The 22,178-nt window shown below is 42.8% G+C and overlaps 1 protein-coding gene across 6 annotated transcripts in view; it reads right to left on the bottom strand.

Moving 5' to 3' along the window:
• LOC110520058 (protein TANC1) overlaps nt 1–22,178 on the bottom strand; it is a 277,467-nt gene that overhangs the window by 149,190 nt on the left and 106,099 nt on the right. For all 6 annotated transcript variants that reach the window (XM_021597043.2, XM_021597046.2, XM_021597045.2 and 3 more), the window contains one exon: nt 2,221–2,328. In XM_021597043.2, the coding sequence (XP_021452718.2) occupies nt 2,221–2,328 (108 nt within the window). The remainder of the gene's footprint in view (nt 1–2,220; nt 2,329–22,178) is intronic.

Genomic DNA, 22,178 nt, shown 5'->3' with positions numbered 1-22,178 from the left:
AAAACTGAAGAAGGGCCCATGCACTCTTGATCTTAAATTCGGTCTTTAACTTGTCATGGTCTCAATTCACTGGATCTTGGGACCAATGCCCTGGTATAAATCTTGGTCTTGGTTCCTGGATATTCCCTTTGGTTTAAAAACCATAGGCCACCCAATTTGAAGAAGACAATGCTCTCTGATCATTGGCTGATCACTCCCAGCCCATAGGAATCCCTACCCAGTTAACTACTTTTAAATGGTGGAAGCCCTCAATGGCAATCTCTATGATTGACACTTGACACCAAAACGCCTGTTATTTTAAAGATAGGTAAAGTGATAATAAAGTGATAATTGAATCTAATAACAAATTAATTAATTAAGCAACATTTTGTTTTTTTGGTTTTGGTTATTAAACAACTAATTGACCTATATCTGTTCAATTACTTGAATTCATTTTACTTATTTCTTTGTGTGAGCCCAACGCACCATTTCTCTAGACACTAGAGAGAACTCAAATAATTCACGAGAGAAATCAAGTCAAGAACTATGTGGGACGCTCAGCTGAAGGGAGTTGTAGTTTTCATCAAGCAAATATTCAACCTAGTTCAGCACAGCAACGTGGTAGTTAACTACAATGGCCATAATCCATTGCACCTGTTTTTACCGGCTAAGACAGAGACGGATTTACTTTTATGCCGGGTATGTTAGGTTAGATACACACAGACCGCATAGACCCGAATGAGATAGGAATGTACACAACACAACGGCGAGAGAGATAGAGACAGTTCGTGAAGGTATGCCTTATCTACTTTGAAGAACTAGTCAAATGATTTTCAGACAGCTCTGCAGCATACTTTAGCACGCTAATCTAACTAAATAGAATGACAAAAAAAAGTACAGTATGAGGAGCACAGAGATAACGTTAGATGGGTCTGTCTGGCTGGCTGCTACTGCCTGAGCAGATGATGACTTTAAAAGGAATGAAAAATAATAAAGTAATAAAATCTAAGTAATATTATTTTTCCGTAGCAATTTCCTATTGTTCTATTCTACATTTAATTTAAAGGTTTTGAAAATCTGATAATAAATCATGTTTTTACTATTTTGTTAATTTAGTATGCAAATATTGGGAATTGATGGGAAATGATGTAAATATATCACTAGCCACTTTAAACAATGCTACCTTATATAATGTTACTTATATAATGTTACTTACCCTACATTATTAATCTCATATGCATACGTATATACTGTACTCTATATCATCGACTGCATCCTTATGTAATACATGTATCACTAGCCACTTTAACTATGCCACTTTGTTTACATACTCACCTCATGTATATACTGTACTCGATACCATCTACTGTATCTTGCCTATGCTGCTCTGTACCATCACTCATTCATATATCCTTATGTACATATTCTTTATCCCCTTACACTGTGTACAAGACAGTAGTTTTGGAATTGTTAGTTAGATTACTTGTTGGTTATTACTGCATTGTCGGAACTAGAAGCACAAGCATTTCGCTACACTCGCATTAACATCTGCTAACCATGTGTATGTGACAAATAAAATTTTATTTGATTTGATTTGATTTGAAATACATTTTCCAAAAATCTGTAATAGGTTAATCAAAATGATCACTACTGTGCATGGTTCTCCCTTTTTATGCTGCCATGCAATGTTTTTATTCGATTACAGGTATGCCAACTGTCTGAATACAAAGTTGTACAGAGATGACAAATAACCAGTTATAAGGACACTCCTGAATTACAATTAAAGTGTGGTGTGCTTTCTGGCGCCTCGTGACTGCAGTAATAACACCCAAGTAGGTGCTACATTTTGGTAGTGGTGAAGAGTAGCTAGCTAGCTACTAGCCCAGTTGCTAGTACAGAACTCTGACGTCATCTGACTGAGTCCTACTGCGAAGCCACTGACGGCGTGGATGGCGAGACACGGTGATGAAAACGTGCTGCCTGTCTCCTCCTGGCTCTCCCCTTGACCACCTCCTCCCTATGGTGACCTCACTCAAGCCATGAACGTTCTCTACCTTCTGTCTCTTGACCGTCGATCTACTCATGATGATTAATGATGTTGTTTTTTGTCGAGATGGAACCTGCAAGTTTTGTTGAACGGTGTGTACCATGTGTATCCTGTACATACGACAAATAAAACTGTAAAACTATCACAGCCAAACCCCAACAAACCCCATAGAAACACAAACACAGTACACTCACCATTGTGAGAGGACTCTGTCTTGCTATCAGCCACCTTCCTCAGCTCTGAGATAATGGCGTCTCCAGGAACACGAGGGCTCTCCACATACTTGGGCTTCCTGATTGGACCTGCAGTCAGAGCGCAGCGAGAGAGAGAGAGAGTTCTTGCTGGATGAACTTTTTCCAGATGGGGTTTGAGAGATGATGAGTGTCCTAGCGGGACGGGCTCAGGAGAAACAGCGAAAGAGAGAGAGAGAGAGAGAGAGAGAATAGCTCCCTGTGCTGATAGCAGCTCTGCTCTGTCTGACAGCCCTGAGAGAGAAAGATCCGCCTGCAGAGACACCCAGCAGTAACACACACAACGGCCAGTTCAGGGGAATGCATATGTGTGTGTATCTCAGTCTGACTGTGAGTGAGTGAGTGAGTGAGTGAGTGAGTGAGTTAACAGACAGACAGACAGACAGACAGACAGACAGACAGAGAGAGAGCACATACCAGTAGGGTACTGCTATGCGCTTGTATGTGGTGTGCCCCTGAGGTAAGTTAAGGGTGCTGCTTTGGCGTGGTTTAAAAAAATCAGGTGTTGTTTCTAGGACAGGAGCTAAGGATCTTCATGAGGGTTTCTGTTCTGTCCCCTTGGTGAGGATGACCGAGATTAGTGTGCATTTCCTCGCTGACTGACAGGAATAGAAGCAGCAAATCCCAGTGCTGAGCAGAACACTGCGTGCATCCCGAATGGAACCCTATTCCCTACATAGGGCACTACTTTTGAGCCCACAGGGCCCTGGTCAGTACACAGTACAGGGTGACATTTGGGATGCAGCACTATTCCCTGGCTGTTGTTATGATCCCAAACGCTGACGCACTGGCACCGCCGGAAGCATCAATCTCTAGCAACTTTAGTGTGTGTGTGCGTGCATGCCTGTGTGTGTCCCTGCATGCCTGTGTGTGTCCCCACTCATACCTCTGCTCCGGGGGCACAGTGCAGGGCCATGCCACTCAAAAAGTGTTTGCCTGCTATTCTATTCTCCCTGAAACAACAGAGCTATCAAAGGACATCTTTGAACAACTATCCTTTCACACACAGACTGCCTCTCACAGCCATGAAAAGACAGCATGATGGGCCATGAGAGATGTTTACACATTGTAAGTACACAATGTATGCCTAAGAGCATCCATACATTCATCACAGCTAATATAGTACAGGCCTACACACCCAAAATGTAATGCATAATTTAATGCCGTAACAATACCTAAGTATCACTAAAACATGAAGACAGCAATCCTGGTTGGTAAATAAATAAAAACATCTGTGGGAGCAATCAATCTGACCAAAAAGCAGTGGTGGAAAAACATCAAATAACAGGAAGTAAATGGACATTTCAAATCCATAAGAACAGTATGCCATCCTTCCCTCTCCGTTTTCTCTCACATTGACCTACTGTAACCCAATCTAGTTCTCCTCTAGTGTTCTCTAATCAGATGACTGCATGTGTAACCCCAGCCATAACAAAAAGATTAGATGGGGAGAGAGAGATTGTCTTTTGTTATTACCGCATCATCCACCCCCCAACCCCACCCCCTCTGTGTGTGTGTGTTGTGTTGTGCATGTGTGTGCATGCTAGCTCTCCCTCCCTCTGACTCAGGTTGAACATTGGGCTGGCCAGCGCTGTGCTATGCTGCTGTGAAACCATCCCACATCCCCCAGGTGTGATCTTGTCCTCAGATACGGTTTCAGCCAGCAGCCAGCCATGTTAATGGAACAGGAACCAACCACCAGTCACCACCACGCAGATTTAGCTTGATTCATACTGCCACCTATGGATTTAGGACTTGAAATGCATAGAGCGTAGCCAGGGCTACTTACAACCCGTAGTCCCTGCGGTTATACACTATATATACAAAAGTATGTAGACACCTGTTGCTGTCTGGTGTATCAAATCGAGCACACAGCCATGCAATCTCCAAAGACAAACATTGGCAGTAGAACGGCCTTACTGAAGAGCTCAGTGACTTTCAACGTGTCGTAGGATGCCACCTTTCCAACAAGTCAATTCATCAGATTTCTGCTCTGGTCAAAAGTAAGATATGTTATTGCGAAGTTGAAATGCCTCGGAGCAACAATGGCTCATCCGCAAAGTGGTAGGCCACACAAGCTCACAGAAAGGGACCGCCGAGTGCTGAAGCGTGTAAAAGTTGTGTCCTGGCCTCCCGAGTGGAGCCGCGGTCTACGGCACTGCATCGCAGTGCTAGAGGCGTCCCTACAGACCCGGGTTTGATCCCAGGCTGTGTCACAGACGGCCGCGACTGGGAGACCCATAATGCGGCACACAATTGGCCCAGTATTGTCCGGGTTAGGGGAGGGTTTGGCCGGCAGGGATGTCCTTGTTCCATCACGCATTAGCGACTCCTTGTGCACGCTGACTTCGGTCGCCAGCTGTACGGTGTTTCCTCCGACACATTGGTGTGGCTGTGTTCCGGGTTAAGAGAGCACTGTGTCAAGAAGCAGTGTGGCTTGGCGGAGACGTGTTTCAGTGTTTCAGTGTTTCAGAGGACACGCGGCTCTCAACCTTTGCCTCTCCCAAGTCCGTACGGGAGTTGCAGTGATGGGACAAGACTGTAACTAGCAATTGGATATCGGGAGAAAAAGGGGTAAAAAGTACCAAAAAATGTAAACAAATAAATAAATCAAATTTGTCTGTCCTCGGTTGCAACACTCACTACTGAGTTCCAAACTGCCTCTGGAAGCAACATTAGCACAAGAACGTTTCGTCTGGAGCTTCATGAAGTGGGTTTCCATGGCCGAGCAGCCGCACACAAGCCTAAGATCACCATGTGCAATGCCAAGCTTCGGCTGGAGTGGTGTAAAGCTCGCGCCATTGAACTCTGGAGCAGTGGAAAGGCATTTTCTGGAGTGATGAATCACGCTTCACTATCTGGTAGTCCAACAGACAAATCTGGTTTTGGAGGATGCCAGGAGAAAGCTACCTGCCCCAATGCATAGTGCCAACTGTAAAGTTTGGTGGAGGATAAATAATAGTCTGGGTCTGTTTTTCATGGTTTGTGCTAGGCCCCTTAGTTCCAGTGAAGGTAATCTTAACGCTACAGCATATAATGATATTCTAGACAATTCTGTACTTCCAACTTTGAGGCAACAGTTCGGGGAAGGCCTTTTCCTGTTTCAGCACGACAATGCCCCCATGCACAAAGCGAGGTCAATACAGAAATTGTTTGTCGAGATTGGTGTGTAAGAACTTGACTGTTCTGCAGAGCCCTGACATCAACCCCATCAAACACCTTTGGGATGAATTGGAACGTCGACTGCAAGCCAGGCCTAATCGCACAACATCAGTGCCCCGACCTTACTAATGCTACTGTGGCTGAATGGAAGCAAGTCCCCGCAGCAATGTACCAACATCTAGTAGAACGCCTTCCCAGGAGAGTGGAGGCTGTTATATCAGCAAAGGGAGGACAAAGTCAATATTAATGCCCAGGATTTTGGAATGAGATGTTCGACGAGCAGGTGTCCACATACTTTTGGTAATGTAGTGTGTCCGCGGGATGGGCAGGTTTAGAGTCATTAAGTATTGTGTGGATGAAGGGCGGGGGGGTTGTGGGCTGGTTGGAGAAAGAGAAAACAATACCTTTAAAAAATTCATAAGTATATCATTGTTGTTAAATTTATATCTGTAGGTTACATTGAGGTTTTTCTTTGATTATTTTAGGTTATCTGACATTAGTGTGTAAGCCTAATTAAGCTTTACGTGCCAAATAGTCTACACACCAATCGCCAAATGGTTTTGGAAACAGGCCGAAAAAGTTAATGTCGATCCACGGAGGCAAAAATGACAATCAGTGTTTATTCAATAAGAGAAATGGAGAGTTGAAAATAAAGAGAAGGGAGGGTCAGAAAAGTAGGCTAATGTTCGACAGTCACAAGATGGGGACTTTGGCAGGCCTTTGGCACATCAAGGGAACTGTAGCATACTGTTCAGATGGGTTAAATGGAAACAGAAATCTGGACACTGACTGTAGGTCTATAACCTCTTATATAGCCTTAATGTTAACTCCTGCAGAATTAAGCATTTCTTGCAGTAAAGTGATACACCAAATGTAGGCTACATTTTTACTCGGGAACAGGAGTAGAGAAATATGATTTCTTTCTTTATGCATCTTTAGAGAATTTGAATGTGCAGTTAGATACTGTCTGAACAGAGCTCTTTAATAGCCTCATAAACACTGATAGTAGCGTACCTCCTTACAACCGGTCAAACTGATGTAATTTGGAAATTTTGCACATAAAATCCTTTGCACAGAAAATCTTTCCAGGTTTTTTCTGGTCCCTAAACGTCTTTGCTCCGTGAAAGAAACCGAGATGATAGAGAACTTTACCGATGTCAACTAGATTGAACTATTCATTCTATCGATTTATGACATTATTCTGGTGAGCAAGGGTTAATCTTCTAGGGGCAACATATAGGCCTAATGACAGAAGAGAAGGTGTGTATTGACTACTAAAATATTGGAAATTATAAGCACAAACATATCTAAATCAGGCAAAAAGAATCCTGCACCCCCTGTCAAAAAATCATTCCGCCGTCTATGTCAATAGAATTGATAAAACTATAGAAGTATCATAGTGGAAAATCCTAATCTTTAGAGTGAAAAATTGCACATAAAAATGAGCAATGAGCACCCAAACAGGCACATGACCAATCCAGTGAGTGAGCATGGAAGCTGCCTGGAACTAATGTTATACAATGCCAGGAAGACAGATGTTTCTGAAAAGCATCATCTAGTCTGGATCTCTTTCAACTGAACCACATGTGAGCTGAAATCTGAATGCATCTAATCAGTCTGTGGCTGGCCTCCAGCAGGACGGACCTGGCCAAGTCAGCTTCTTGAATGAGGAAGTAACAGTCTGCAAAAGAGTCCATTCATCTGTGGACGGTCAGGCTCAACCTATTAGCCAGGAGTCACACAGAGCCAATTAGCTAGAGGGAAGAGACAAGACAGAGGCACGGCTGTTTTAAATAGTAGACTTAATGAGTCGAGGTCAACATCTCAGAATAATCACAAACCAACTAAATGCATTCACTTCATTCAAGCAGGCAGTGTGCCTTGGTGATTTGAATTTTTTTTTAAAACACATTCTTGAAAGTTTACAATATTGTCAAAGGAGTTATTGGATTGTTCCACAGATTCGGTCACTTTTGAGAAGTGTAAATTGGTCCACAAAAACGTTGATTTCACCTAATTGTAACATTCTGACATAAAGAGCACATGTTCTTTATAAAAAACACGTTTCCCATATTATGAAGTGAAATAAACAAAATACTATAGTAAGATCCTATTAAAGTAACAGGGTTGACAATTCCATCTTAAATCAACCATGACTCCCCTTGCGACAGGGGGAATGGAAGCTTGTTGTGTGCAATTGGGAGTGGCAACAAAATAACTAGGGCTTTACAATGATGGTGAAAACTTGGGGAAATGATGGGGTTAAGTGGGTTAAACTCTTCCTAGAATTCACATAGGGCAAACGGAGGGACATGGCAAAATGCTGAATTATCGCACATTAGCAAGTCTTTAGTCATATAAAAAATACAAAAAATTATCCATGTGGTTTATATTGAAGGGCACTTAATTTAATATAACAGGCTTTTAAAATGAAATATTGGTGCACAATTGCTACTTAAAATATCAAAGGGACACTATAAGCACTCTTTTCGTAGAACGACCCTAATGTACTCAAGCAGTAACAGAAAAGTGACTACATGTTTGCACTAGGGTAAATTCAAGTTAAGATGCTAGATCATGTAGATAGTTAGGTTTAGTACTAGTACTCTCAGGTCAGAGCATAGAGAGAGAGCAGGAGGGTTTTCCTCTTCCCAAATCTCATCTCTTAGATATGACTCTTTCATGTTTACCCCAAAGCCTTTATCAACGGGTGCCTGCCCCCTGAAAGAGCCATTAGAGCGTGCTGCTATTCTACACTTAAGACCTGCCCAATGAGAAATAGCATTGTTTAATAAGCATGAAAAAGGCTGGAGAGTGAGTGAGTGAGTGAGTGAGTGAGGGCGCTGAGACGTTATGAAGGACAGATCAAGGAGGAGCAAAACAGACACTATGCCAGATCTCTCTACCTCTCCTAAGACTTTATGCACATCCAAAACGGCACACATTTTCCCTATATAGTGCACACGTTTTAATGTGCTTTGGTCAAATGTAGGGGTGTGAATGTTTAAACGTTAAAATGCGTAAACGAAACTGAATAATTAACGTTAAGGAAAACCCTCCTGCCCGCACTACAAGCGGTACCTGAGCGCCAAGTCCAGGCCCAAAAGGCTCCTTAACAGCTTCTAACACCAAGCCATAAAACAGCTGAACAATTAATCAAATGGCCACTTGACTATTGCATTGACCCCCCCCCCCCCCCCCCCCCCCCCCCCCCCCCTATTTGTTTTCTACACTGCTGCTACTCGCTGTTTATTATCTATGCATAGTCACTTCACCCCTACCTACAAGTACAAATTCACAAATTACCTCAACTAACCTGTACCCCCGCACACTGACTCGGTACTGGTACCCCCTGTATAGAGCCTCGTTATTGTCATGTTATTGTGTTACATTTTATAATTTATTATATTTTATTTTTTACTTTAGTTAATTTGGTAAATATTTTCTTAACTCTTCTTGAACTGCATTGTTGGTTAAGGGCTTGTAAGTAAGCATTTCACGATAAGGTCTACACTTGTTGTATTCGGCGCATGTGACAAATAAAGTTTGATTTGATTTGAAGAAAAAATCCCTAACCAAAAGTGTTTTTTCAGCACAAAATGTAAATCACAGTGCAGCTATCACAAATAAAAAACACTAACAGGTCCCAATAAGCTTGATAAATGGAAGGAAAAAAATGCAACAAATAGGCCTACCTAACACAACAACACTCCGGACGACATCGCCGTTAACAGTTGGAAAAGAAAGCGCTGATTAAAGAAATTACTGCAGTTGACATGCAGCCATTGCCAATGGCCTACTTGAGTTGAGAGCTAATTTGCTAAATGAAGGGCAGCAAGCGACATTCGCGCTACTGAAACAGGCGCGTCTTTCTCAATATCACTGTTCACCATTTACTCCTGTTTCAATAGGGTGTTATTCCCTTTATAATGGGAGTTGAGACATATAGTTAACAGCATTAGAAAGCAACAATTATTTCCTTTTAACCGATAGATACCAGCATTTGGAGTGTGTTTTCCTTTGCCCTGTGTTTGATTTGTAAGCTTAAACTTGGTGGGCAGGATTTTGTTAAACATGAAACAAAGTAGGCTCCTAGACTAATGAATATGCTATTTTCCTTCATCAAAACAATAATTTTGTTGCATATTTCAGTCTGGAACCTGCCCAGGTTTAGGGGAGGTTGTAACCTATTCTAAATGGCACACTATAGCTGCACACTTCACAAAAAAAGGCTAAAATAGATGGGACGCATCTACTTTTCCAAAATTAGTGCCTGGAGCACACATTTCCCTACTTTAATCAACCAGTCCATTTAGAGTTTGTGCTAAAGCGGTATTGATTTGGCTAGGAATGTAGCTTTTCTACAGTTTGGTATGTGTATTCCATCAGTTAGATATGTTTTACGCAGCACGCGGGTGTGTAGAGGGAGTGGTTGGATCGAAATTGCGTGAGAGACATGTAATGGAGGGAAAAGAGAATATAGGGAAAATAACTTAGATGTATTTTTGTTGTGAGTCTCTAATGCACATAACAAATGGAAGGAACACTAGAGTCAACGTGAATGAACGGTTGTCTTCGGGACAATATTTCACATGCAGCCAAAAACTGATTCTGGTGGTCATAACACGCAATAGGATTTCACGTGGCATTTTATTACATTTTCTTATCTTTTTAACGGAAAACCAAGAGAAAAAAAATGCATTTTAAACATGAAGAAAAAAAATGATGGTCACATCCCTATTCAAAAGTACTGCACTATAGGGAATAGGGTGCCACATTTAGACACATATTTATATTGACTCTCTCAGCCAATCCTAACAAATAAAAATGCATGCGCTCTCCGCAGACCCCTCGCAGAGAGGACAAATAAGTATTATCTCAGTGTGATGTCCTCCAAGGGCAATTGTAAGCTCATCACAGGAGGGGAAGAAAGCAGAACGAAATAGAACTGAACACAAGGAGAGAGGGAGGGAGCGAGGGAAGGAAAATGTCATAATAACAGTACCATGGAAAACAAACCAGGGATATGTCCCAAAGGGTATCCTTTTTCTTGTATAGTGCACTACCTTTCACCAAAAGTAGTGTACTATGTAGGGCATAGGGTGCCATTTGAGATGCATACAGGAGCGAGGCAGTTTCTCTTAATTCAGCAGAGCTCTGATGGTTCAGTGGGTTTGAAAGGGACAAAAATGTGTGGCTGGACAAGCAGCATTCCTGCCATATACACAACACAATGCAATACATGATTCCACCTGTGTTGTTTCTGGATAAACAACACACTATCAAATAACAGCCTACTGTTTAGTAGGGTGTGACTTCCTAGTTGTCTGGAATCCAATGTGGAGAAGAGATATTAGACATACAGCTGGGAGACCAGTGCCCTGTTCGAATACTTCAGAAATGCATCCTTCCTTTCTACCTTCCATGAAATAACCATAGACCTGAATGGGTTGGATTGGTGAAAGTAACGGTGATCACCTTATAGATATGTGCTTACCCCAAGGAAATGTAAAGGTTTCAAACTTTACCCAAAGGAAAGAGAGGACAGGGCAGGGGGGGGGGGGGGGGGGGGGGTCGCTATGTAGGGGCATGCAGAGGAGCGAAGCAGAGTGGTCTGGTCTCAACGGGAGAGAGGCAGCCAAGCATGATGTAACAAGCACTCTGCATACTGGCCCTCTCTGTGGTGAAGCTCAGAGGGCCATGACCACTGAGCTGTGACACATTCGTGTGTGCGCGCCACACACACACACGTACTTGCAAGAGCTTCACACAAGTGCAAGCCCCCAAATAGCATACAAACAAGCTATAACGCTGCATAAACGTAGCTAGGAAAAGCATTAAAATATGAAATATTGTCCAGCTGATGTCAATCCCCCATGAGGGATGGGGGGATTTATCTAAGCTTTCAAAATGTGTTTAATGAGTTTTCCACATTCTTGACTCCGGACTATGACATTTCAACTCTTCATGAGACACAACATGGCTCTGTGTGGCAACAACAAAAGGAGACCTCTGACAATATCTGACAATACCCTTCTTTCTGTTTTAGGGCCGTCATTCTACAACTCAGCAGTGAAACAATGTATTCAGACTGAGATAAAAGACCGTTGCAACAACAGACTCAGTTACAAGTGTGTTACATTGATCATTGGTCAGTTCCTCTCTCATACAAAACAAATGGGGAGAGCGAGACACAGATCCCATAGCCTTATCTTTGCCCTTCTATTCTAATAAACCTATCAGGTATCATAGAAGATGATTCCTTCAACATAATGTTTGACATGATTCATGATGCACGAGCAGACATAAACTCAGCAAAAATAGAAAAGTCCTCTCACTGTCAACTGCGTTTATTTTCAGCAAACTTAACGTGTAAATATTTGTATGAACATAATGTTCTTGCTGTGAGATGTTACCCCACTCTTCCACCAAGGCACCTGCAAGTTCCCGGACATTTCTGGGGGGAATGGCCCTAGCCCTCACCCTCCGATCCTACAGGTCCCAGACATGCTCAATGGGATTGAGATCCGTGCTCTTCGATGGCCATGGCAGAACACTGACATTCCTGTCTTGCAGGAAATAACGCACAAAATGAGCAGTATGGCTGGTGGCATTGTCATGCTGGAGGGTCATGTCAGGATGAGCCTGCAGGAAGGGTACCACATGAGGGAGGAGGATGTCTTCCCTGTAACACACAACGTTGAGATTGCCTGCAATGACAAGATCAGTCCGATGATGCTGCGACACACCACCCCAGACCATGATGGACCCTCCACCTCCAAATCGATCCCGCTCCAGAGTACAGGCCTCTGTGTAACGGTCATTCCCTCAACAATAAACGCGAATCCGACCATCGCCCCTGGTGAGACAAAACCGCGACTCGTCAGTGAAGAGCACTTTTTGCCAGTCCTGTTTGGTCCAGCAACGGTGGGTTTGTGCTCATAGGTGACGTTGTTGCTGGTGGTGTCTGCCTTACAACAGGCCTACAAGCCCTCAGTCCAGCCTCTCTCAGCCTATTGTGGACAGTCTGAGCACTGATGGAGGGATTGTGCGTTCCTGGTGTAACTCGGGCAGTTGTTGTTGCCATCCTGTACCTGTCCCACAGGTGTGATGTTCGGATGTACCGATCCTGTGCAGGTGTTGTTACACATGGTCTGCCACTGCGAGGATGATCAGCTGTCCATCCTGTCTCCCTGTTGCGCTGTCTTAGGCATCTCACAGTACGGACATTGCAATTTATTGCTCTGACCACATCCGCAGTCCTCTTGCCTCCTTGCAGCATGCGTTCACGCAGATGAGCAGGGACCCTGGGCATCTTTCTTTTGGTGTTTTTCAGTCAGTAGAAAGGCCTCTTTAGTGTCCTAAGTTTTCATAACGGTGATCTTAATTGCCTACCGTCTGTAAGCTGTTAGTATCTTAACAACCATTCCACGGGTGCATGTTCATTAATTGTTTATGGTTCATTGAACAAACATGGGAAACAGTGTTTAAACACTTTACAATGAAGATCTGTGAAGTTATTTGGATTTTTACAAATTATCTTTTAAAGACACGGTCCTGAAATTGGGACGTTTCTTTTTTTGCTGAGTTTACATACGATTTTAGTCATAACCATTATCATTCAGGACAATGCAATGAATTTAGTATACTAACCCGTATGGGGGTATTGCAAATGTGTAAAATGCTTTCTAAGTTTAATAGTCATGTCTATTCTAACCCTCTCTGTTCTAGATAATGAGATAAATGAAACCCTTCACCAGGCACCATAGTATTGTTTTTCAGTAAATGTATAAACATTTCATCCATATGAGTCCTGGTCAAAAGTAGTGCAATATAAAGAGAACAGGGTGCCATTTGGGACGTATCCACAGCCTTTCTACCACAGCCCACAGAAACACATCAATATCCCCTGAGGCAGCCATGTAACTGCTGGGCTAATACTGTAGAGGTGACTTCAGGAGACGTGCAAATTCATCCCCTCGACAGAGACAAAAAAATGTATTGTAAGACCCAATGGACAGTTAAAGTAATAACAAATCTTACCAGAAAGAACAATTTATAATTTCAAATGTTCCGTCTTTGACGAGAGCCTAAAATCTATTTGGCATAGCAGAGGAAAATGAATATTGAGAAAAAACTTTTTGCAGAGGCTTGAGCATGGAAATGAATGTCGCCCTCTGATGAAAAGGTAATTATCAATATCAGTCACATTATGAAAGCCTTGTGACAGATACAGACGGGTATATCAGTTTGAGCATTAACCTAACTTAAGCACAAAATGAACTGTATATATTACATCTTATTAACGTATTTGGTTTAACTATGAAATGTACTGGAAAACACATAGCCATGCTAAACCATTACTTTAGTACTTAATCAATCACCACCTGTCAACAGTGCTCTATGAATTATTTGTTGACACAAATCCAATCTTCTCTGTGTTGCCTACTGTACCAATATCCTGTTGAGTGACTCCCCGCCTCCTTCATGTAACGCCAATATTTACTAGTCATAAAATCCCTTTGGTCTCTTCAAATCAATAGTCCCTCAAGCAGTGCTATTCTATAACCCACCCAAACTATTTATTTCCTATTTAGATAACCCATTCCAATTGCTTTCCTTGACATAATAAGATAGGTTAGTGGTCCATACAAAATGATGCATTAAATCAATATTGTGTGCATGTACCTTTTGAAAGGAAAAAATACATTGTGTTGTGCCAGGGGAATAGCAACCAACCGTGTCCCTGTGCTTGTTCGCTCTCTGTCTGTCCATCTCTCTTTCTCTCTACAGAATTTGATGTGGTATTTGTGGGGAGGCTAGCCTGGCTCTGACATGTAGCTTAAAGGGGAATTTCACCCTGGCTCTGACACAGCATATAGTCATTACTACAGTGCATTCGGAAAGTATTCAGACCCCTTGACTTTTTCCACATTTTGTTACGTTACAGCCTTATTCTAAAATTGATTAAAAAAAAATTAATCCTCAGCAATCTACACACAATACCCCATAATGACAAAGTGAAAACTGTTTTTTTTTTATGTTTGTAAATGTATTAAAAATAAAAAACTGAAATACCTTATTTACAAAAGTATTCAGACCCTTTCCTATGAGACTTGAAATTGAACTCTGTATTCTGTTTCTATTGAACAGCCATGATAGGCTAAGATAATGAGTGGGCCTAGATTGGTCTGCCATACAGCACACTTCTGTCTATTTGAGCTGGTCAGTATGGTCAGTATGTCTAGGTAATCCTGTATAATGCAGCTTTTTTTTAATGTATTGCGTAGTAAAACTGCATAAACCTACTGTCAAGTTAAAGTGTACTGTTAGCTAGCTAACGTTAGCTGGCTGGCTCGCCAGGTTTAGTGTGTATGCCCTCCACTTTTTGGAGGACCGAGTTTTGAAATTAGTGTTTAAAACATAATAAATTGTTGCCAGCAGCACAGTTACAGTCATCAATGCTCTAGATAACATGAAAACAGCCTAACCAATTCTGCTAGGGAGAGGAAAATGGTCAGAGTGGTGTGTTCTCTCATTATGTGTCTGGAAGTAGCTAGCAAGCTAGCCAATGCTGGCCAGTTAGCTTGGGCGCTTGACTGCCGTTGTGGGGTCAGAATGTTCGGATCAACTTTACTCATCGGCCAGAGCGTCCAGTGTGCGCTCTGAGCGTGAAAACACTATGAATTTACGAACGGACAATCTGACAGCACAGTTGCAGTCACCAATGCTCTGGATAACATAACAGCCTAACCATCTCTGCTAGGGTGAGTAATGTTCAGTGAGCTGTTCTCTCTATCACTTAGATGTCTGGAAGTAGCTAGCAAGTTAGCTTGGGTGCTTGACTGCTGCTGTTAGTACAGAACGCTCTAATCAACCCTTAAATATATGGGGCTAAAGCTTAAGAGGGTGTGAACGATGCTGGATGGATGTAGACAAAGAAGGGCTCTCCAATAGTAGTACCAAAACATTCAAAGGCCATTTTCTCAAAAGTGACTTTATAGGTTTATCAACTTCCAAAGCAAAATGACTTTCCCATTGTTCCTCAACTGTAGTGTATGATATATAACATTTTGTAGTCTCTACATATATCCAATGTAAAAAACACAATTTCAAATTTTGCTACATAAGACCGATTTGAGATGGTCGGTCACATATAAGGTCCCACAGTTGACAGTACATGTCAGAGCAAAAACCAAGCCATGAGGTCAAATAAATTGTCCGTAGAGCTCCGAGACAGGATTGTGCCGAGGCACAGACTGAGCAATCGGGGGAGAAGGGCCTTGGTCAGGGAGGTGACCAAGAACCCGATGGTCACTCTGACAGAGCTCCAGAGTTCATCTGTGAAAATGGGAGTACCTTCCAGAAGGACAACCATCTCTGCACCACTCCACCAATCGGGACTTTATTGGAGGGTAACCAAAAGTAAGACACTCCTCAGTAAAAGTCACATGACAGCTCGCTTGGAGTTTGTCAAAAGGCACCTGAAGGACTCTCAGAACATGAGAAACAAGAATGCCAAGTGTCACGTCTGGAGGAAACCTGACACCATCCCTACGTTGAAGCATGGTGGTGCCAGCATCATGCTGTGGGGATGTTATTCAGCGGCAGGGACTGGGAGACTAGTCAGGATCGAGGGAAAGATGAACGGAGCAAAGTACAGAGCAATCCTTGATGCTCATAGTGAACCACAAAGTCCGGCATTTAGAGTGAATGCTGATACAAACTTGAATAATGTCGTTGTTTACCTCCAACGACCAACACAAAATCATCTCTAGGATGGTGCGGTGACCAAAGATTATCATAGGGAATTAAAGGCTTAACTGATGGGGAATCTATTTCAACGACAGCTGAGAAGTGATATGATAACAGCGATTTTTCTTCCCTTCACAACAAAACGAAAGATTAACAATTAGAGGTAACCTAACATTAGCTAGCCTAGATGGGTATGCTAAATGCTTGCGCTTCTAGTTCCGACAATGCAGTAATAACCAACAAGTAATCTAACTAACAATTCCAAAACTACTGTCTTATACACAGTGTAAGGGGATAAAGAATATGTACATAAGGATATATGAATGAGTGATGGTACAGAGCAGCATAGGCAGGATACAGTAGATGGTATCGAGTACAGTATATACATGAGGTGAGTATGTAAACAAAGTGGCATAGTTAAAGTGGCTAGTGATACATGTATTACATAAGGATGCAGTCGATGATATAGAGTACAGTATATACGTATGCATATGAGATGAATAATGAAGGGTAAGTAACATTATATAAGGTAGCATTGTTTAAAGTGGCTAGTGATATATTTACATCATTTCCCATCTATTCCCATTATTAAAGTGGCTGGAGTTGAGTCAGTGTCAGTGTGTTGGCAGCAGCCACTCAATGTTAGTGGTGGCTGTTTAACAGTCTGATGGCCTTGAGATAGAAGCTGTTTTTCAGTCTCTCGGTCCCAACTTTGATGCACCTGTACTGACCTCGCCTTCTGGATGATAGCGGGGTGAACAGGCAGTGGCTCGGGTGGCTGATGTCCTTGATGATCTTTATGGCCTTCCTGTAACATCGGGTGGTGTAGGTGTCCTGGAGGGCAGGTAGTTTGCCCCCGGTGATGCGTTGTGCAGACCTCACTACCCTCTGGAGAGCCTTACGGTTGTGTGCGGAGCAGTTGCCGTACCAGGCGGTGATACAGCCCGCCAGGATGCTCTCGATTATGCATCTGTAGAAGTTTGTGAGTGCTTTTGGTGACAAACCAAATTTCTTCAGCCTCCTGAGGTTGAAGAGGTGCTGCTGCGCCTTCTTCACGATGCTGTCTGTGTGAGTGGACCAATTCAGTTTGTCTGTGATGTGTATGCCGAGGAACTTAAAACTTGCTACCCTCTCCACTACTGTTCCATCGATGTGGATAGGGGGGTGTTCCCTCTGCTGTTTCCTGAAGTCCACAATCATCTCCTTTGTTTTGTTGACAATGAGTGTGAGGTTATTTTCCTGACACCACACTCCGAGGGCCCTCACCTCCTCCCTGTAGGCCGTCTCGTCGTTGTTGGTAATCAAGCCTACCACTGTTGTGTCGTCCGCAAACTTGATGATTGAGTTGGAGGCGTGCGTGGCCACGCAGTCGTGGGTGAACAGGGAGTACAGGAGAGGGCTCAGAACGCACCCTTGTGGGGCCCCAGTGTTGAGGATCAGCGGGGTGGAGATGTTGTTGCCTACCCTCACCACCTGGGGGCGGCCCGTCAGGAAGTCCAGTACCCAGTTGCACAGGGCGGGGTCGAGACCCAGGGTCTCGAGCTTGATGACGAGCTTGGAGGGTACTATGGTGTTGAATGCCGAGCTGTAGTCGATGAACAGCATTCTCACATAGGTATTCCTCTTGTCCAGATGGGTTAGGGCAGTGTGCAGTGTAGTTGAGATTGCATCGTCTGTGGACCTATTTGGGCGGTAAACAAATTGGAGTGGGTCTAGGGTGTCGGGTAGGGTGGAGGTGATATGGTCCTTGACTAGTCTCTCAAAGCACTTCATGATGACGGAAGTGAGTGCTAGGTAGTCGTTTAGCTCAGTTACCTTAGCTTTCTTGGGAACAGGAACAATGGTGGCCCTCTTGAAGCATGTGGGAACAGCAGACTGGTATAGGGAGTGATTGAATATGTCCGTAAACACACCGGCCAGCTGGTCTGCGCATGTTCTGAGGGCGCGGCTGGGGATGCCGTCTGGGCCTGCAGCCTTGCGAGGGTTAACACGTTTAAATGTCTTACTCACCTCGGCTGCAGTGAAGGAGAGTCCGCATGTTTTCGTTGCAGGCCGTGTCAGTGGCACTGTATTGTCCTCAAAGCGGGCAAAAAAGTGATTTAGTCTGCCTGGGAGCAGGACATCCTGGTCCGTGACTGGGCTGGATTTCTTCTTGTAGTCCGTGATTGACTGTAGACCCTGCCACATGCCTCTTGTGTCTGAGCCGTTGAATTGAGATTCTACTTTGTCTCTGTACTGACGCTTAGCTTGTTTGATAGCCTTGCGGAGGGAATGGCTGCACTGTTTGTATTCGGTCATGTTAACAGTCACCTTGCCCTGATTAAAAGCAGTGGTTCGCGCTTTCAGTTTCACGCGAATGCTGCCATCAATCCACGGTTTCTGGTTAGGGAATGTTTTAATCGTTGCTATGGGAACGACATCTTCAACGCACGTTCTAATGAACTCGCACACCGAATCAGCGTATTCGTCAATATTGTTATCTGACGCAATACGAAACATGTCCCAGTCCACGTGATGGAAGCAGTCTTGGAGTGTGGAGTCAGCTTGGTCGGACCAGCGTTGGACAGACCTCAGCGTGGGAGCCTCTTGTTTTAGTTTCTGCCTGTAGGCAGGGATCAACAAAATGGAGTCGTGGTCAGCTTTTCCGAAAGGAGGGCGGGGCAGGGCCTTATATGCTTCGCGGAAGTTAGAGTAACAATGATCCAAGGTTTTTCCACCCCTGGTTGCGCAATCGATATGCTGATAAAATTTAGGGAGTCTTGTTTTCAGATTAGCTTTGTTAAAATCCCCAGCTACAATGAATGCAGCCATGTTTCCGTGAAGCAAAGAACGTTACAGTCTCTGATGTCACTCTGGAATGCTACCCTTGCTCGGATTTCATCAACCTTGTTGTCAAGAGACTGGACATTGGCGAGAAGAATGCTAGGGAGTGGTGCACGATGTGCCCGTCTCCGGAGTCTGACCAGAAGACCGCCTCGTTTCCCTCTTTTTCTGAGTCATTTTTTTGGGTCGCTGCATGGGATCCATTCCGTTGTCCTGGGTGAAAGGCAGAACACAGGATCCGCGTCGCGAAAAACATATTCTTGGTCGTACTGATGGTGAGTTGACGCTGATCTTATATTCAGTAGTTCTTCTCGACTGTATGTAATGAAACCTAAGATGACTTGGTGTACTAATGTAAGAAATAACACGTAAAAAAACAAAACACCAGTAATAGTTTCCTAGGAACGCGAAGCGAGGCGGCCATCTCTGTCGGCGCCGGAAGTTGACAGACCTGTATTGAACTCTGAAAGCCATCAGCTAAATCATATAGCTATCTTTTGGTATACCCACTGTCAATACATTTCCTCTATGTCATATTAGTCACTGCTAGACTGGTAGCTACCTTCAGCAGAGTAATCATGTTTGTTTGTTCTATCTTTGAATGACATTGGCTAACGAAAGATGGCTAATGTTAGCAAATAAAGAGTATCTCAATTTGGTAGCCATCTATTCCACCCTTTTCTGGAAAACACTCTGTTACTAAAAATAAAATTGTCAACATAGCTAAGTCATTTTATTTGTGTGTTAGTAGCAATGATGAATGTGTATAAATCATCTATGGTCTCAGCAGTCTCAGCTGGCTTGGAATCTTGCTGCCAATTTTGTGATGCTAGTTAGCTAACAGCAAGCTGACAATATTGAAATGTCCATGTTAGGTATGCTTAGCTAGCCAGTCCAATAAAGACCAGTACAATTAGTGGGGTGGTTAAATTGTGTATTGTTGTGTATTTTGTTGTAGGTGGTGCAGAATCTGATTCCACTAGCATGCACTTCCAACCCCTAGCACAAGGTGACTTGAGGAGTCTTTAGGGGTCGGAGTGTTTAAGGGAATTTACATTTGGTAGTAAGGTTTTGTCCAAGGACGTTTCCAAACATAGTATATCATGGCAGCAGGGTCTTCTCAGATCCATCAATGGCAGTGGCCAGTCAGGGTTACTTACACGCGTGGCTGGGCAAAGGTGGAAGACTCAGATCTGATGATATCAAACTGAGACTACAGTGCCAAGAGTCCTGCGCCGCCATGCTCTCTTTCACAGATCAGATGCACCTCTGCCTGACTGATCGAGAAAAACAATCCTTTGATTATTAGAGAACTGGGGCCAAAGCTCTCCATCAAAATGTTACATTTTAAATGATTTCCATGTGAAATGGTCCTATGAGGGACCTGTCTGCCCAAGCATTATTCCATATACAGTGCTTTCAGAAATTATTCATACCCTTTGACTTATTCCACATTTTGTTGTGTTACAGCCTAAATTCAAAATTGATTAAATATTTGTTTCTCACCCATTTACCCATTATTATTTTCCTATTATTATTTTCAAAATTCTTCCAGCTCTGTCAAATTAGTTGTTGATCATTGCTTGACAACCTACAGGCAGATTTAAGTCAAAACTGTAATTTGGCCACTCAGGAACATTCACTGTCTTCTTGGTAAGCAGTGTTTCAAGTTATTGTACAACTGAAAGGTGAATTCATCTCCCAGTGTTTGATGTAAAGCAGAGTGAACCAGATTTTCCACTAGGATTTTGCCTGCGCTTAGCTACATTCTGTTTCTTTTTTATCCTGAAAAACTCCCTAGTCCTTAACGATTACAAGCATACCCATAACATGATGCAGCCACCACCATGCTTGAATATAGGAGAGTGGTCTCAGTAATGTGTTGTATTCGATTTGCCCCAAACATAACACTTTGTATTCAGTAGAAAAAGATAATTGCTTTGCCACATTTTTTGCAATATTACTTTTGTGCCTTGTTGCAAACAGGATGCATGTTTTAGAATATTTTTTTGGTTAGTATTGTGGAGTAACTACAACGTTGTTGATCCATCCTCAGTTTTCTCCTATCACAGACATTATTTTTTATTTAACCTTTATTTAACTAGGCAAGTCAGTTAAGAACAAATTCTTATTTACAATGATGGCCTACCAAAAGGCAAAAGGCCTCCTGCGAGGACAGGGGCTGGGATTAAACTAAAATAAAAATAGGACAAAAACACACATCACGACAAGAGACTCCAAAACACTACATAAAGAGAGACCTAAGACAACAACACATGACAACACAGCATGGTAGCAACACAACATGACAACAACATGGTAGCAGCACAAAACATGGTACAAACATTATTGGGCACAGACAACAGCACAAAGGGCAAGAAGATAGAGACAACAATACATCACGTGAAGCAGCCACAACAGTCAGTAAGAGTGTCCATGATTGAGTCTTTGAATGAAGAGATGGTGATAAAACTGTCCAATTTGAGTGTTTTTTGCAGCTCGTTCCAGTTGCTAGCTGCATCGAACTGAAAAGAGTAGTGATTAAACTCTGTAACTGTTTTAAAGTCACCGTTGGCCTCCTGGTTAAACCCTTGAGCAGTTTCTTTCCTCTCCGGCAACTGAGTTAGGAAGGACGCCTGTATCTTTGTAGTGACTGGGTGTATTTACAAACCGTCCAAAGTGTAATTAATAACTTCACCATGCTCAAAGGTATACTCAATGTCTTTTAATTTGTACCCATCTACCAACAGGTGACCTTCTTTGCAAGGCATTGGATAAGCTCCCTGGTTTTTGTAGTTGAATCTGTTTTTAACAGAAAATTGTATGTAGGGGGTATAGAGATAAGGGAGTCATTCAAAAAATCATGTTAAACACTATTATTGCACACAGAGAGTTCATGCAACTTATGTGACTTGTTAAGCAAATGTTTACTCCTGAATTTAATTTAGGCTTGCCATACGATAGGGGTTGAATATTTATTGACTTAAAGACATTTCAGCTTTACATTTGTATTAATTTGTAAACATGGCAAAAACAAATTCACTTTGACATTATGGGGTATTGTGTGTGGGCCAGTGACAAACATATACATTTAATCCATTTTAAATTCAGACTGTCACACAACAAAATGTAGAAAAATCCAAGGGTTGTGAATTCTTTCG

The sequence above is a fragment of the Oncorhynchus mykiss genome, chromosome 3 (genome assembly GCF_013265735.2).
Source record: "Oncorhynchus mykiss isolate Arlee chromosome 3, USDA_OmykA_1.1, whole genome shotgun sequence".
NCBI lineage: Eukaryota > Metazoa > Chordata > Actinopteri > Salmoniformes > Salmonidae > Oncorhynchus > Oncorhynchus mykiss.
This window is presented reverse-complemented; position numbering and strand designations above follow the sequence as displayed.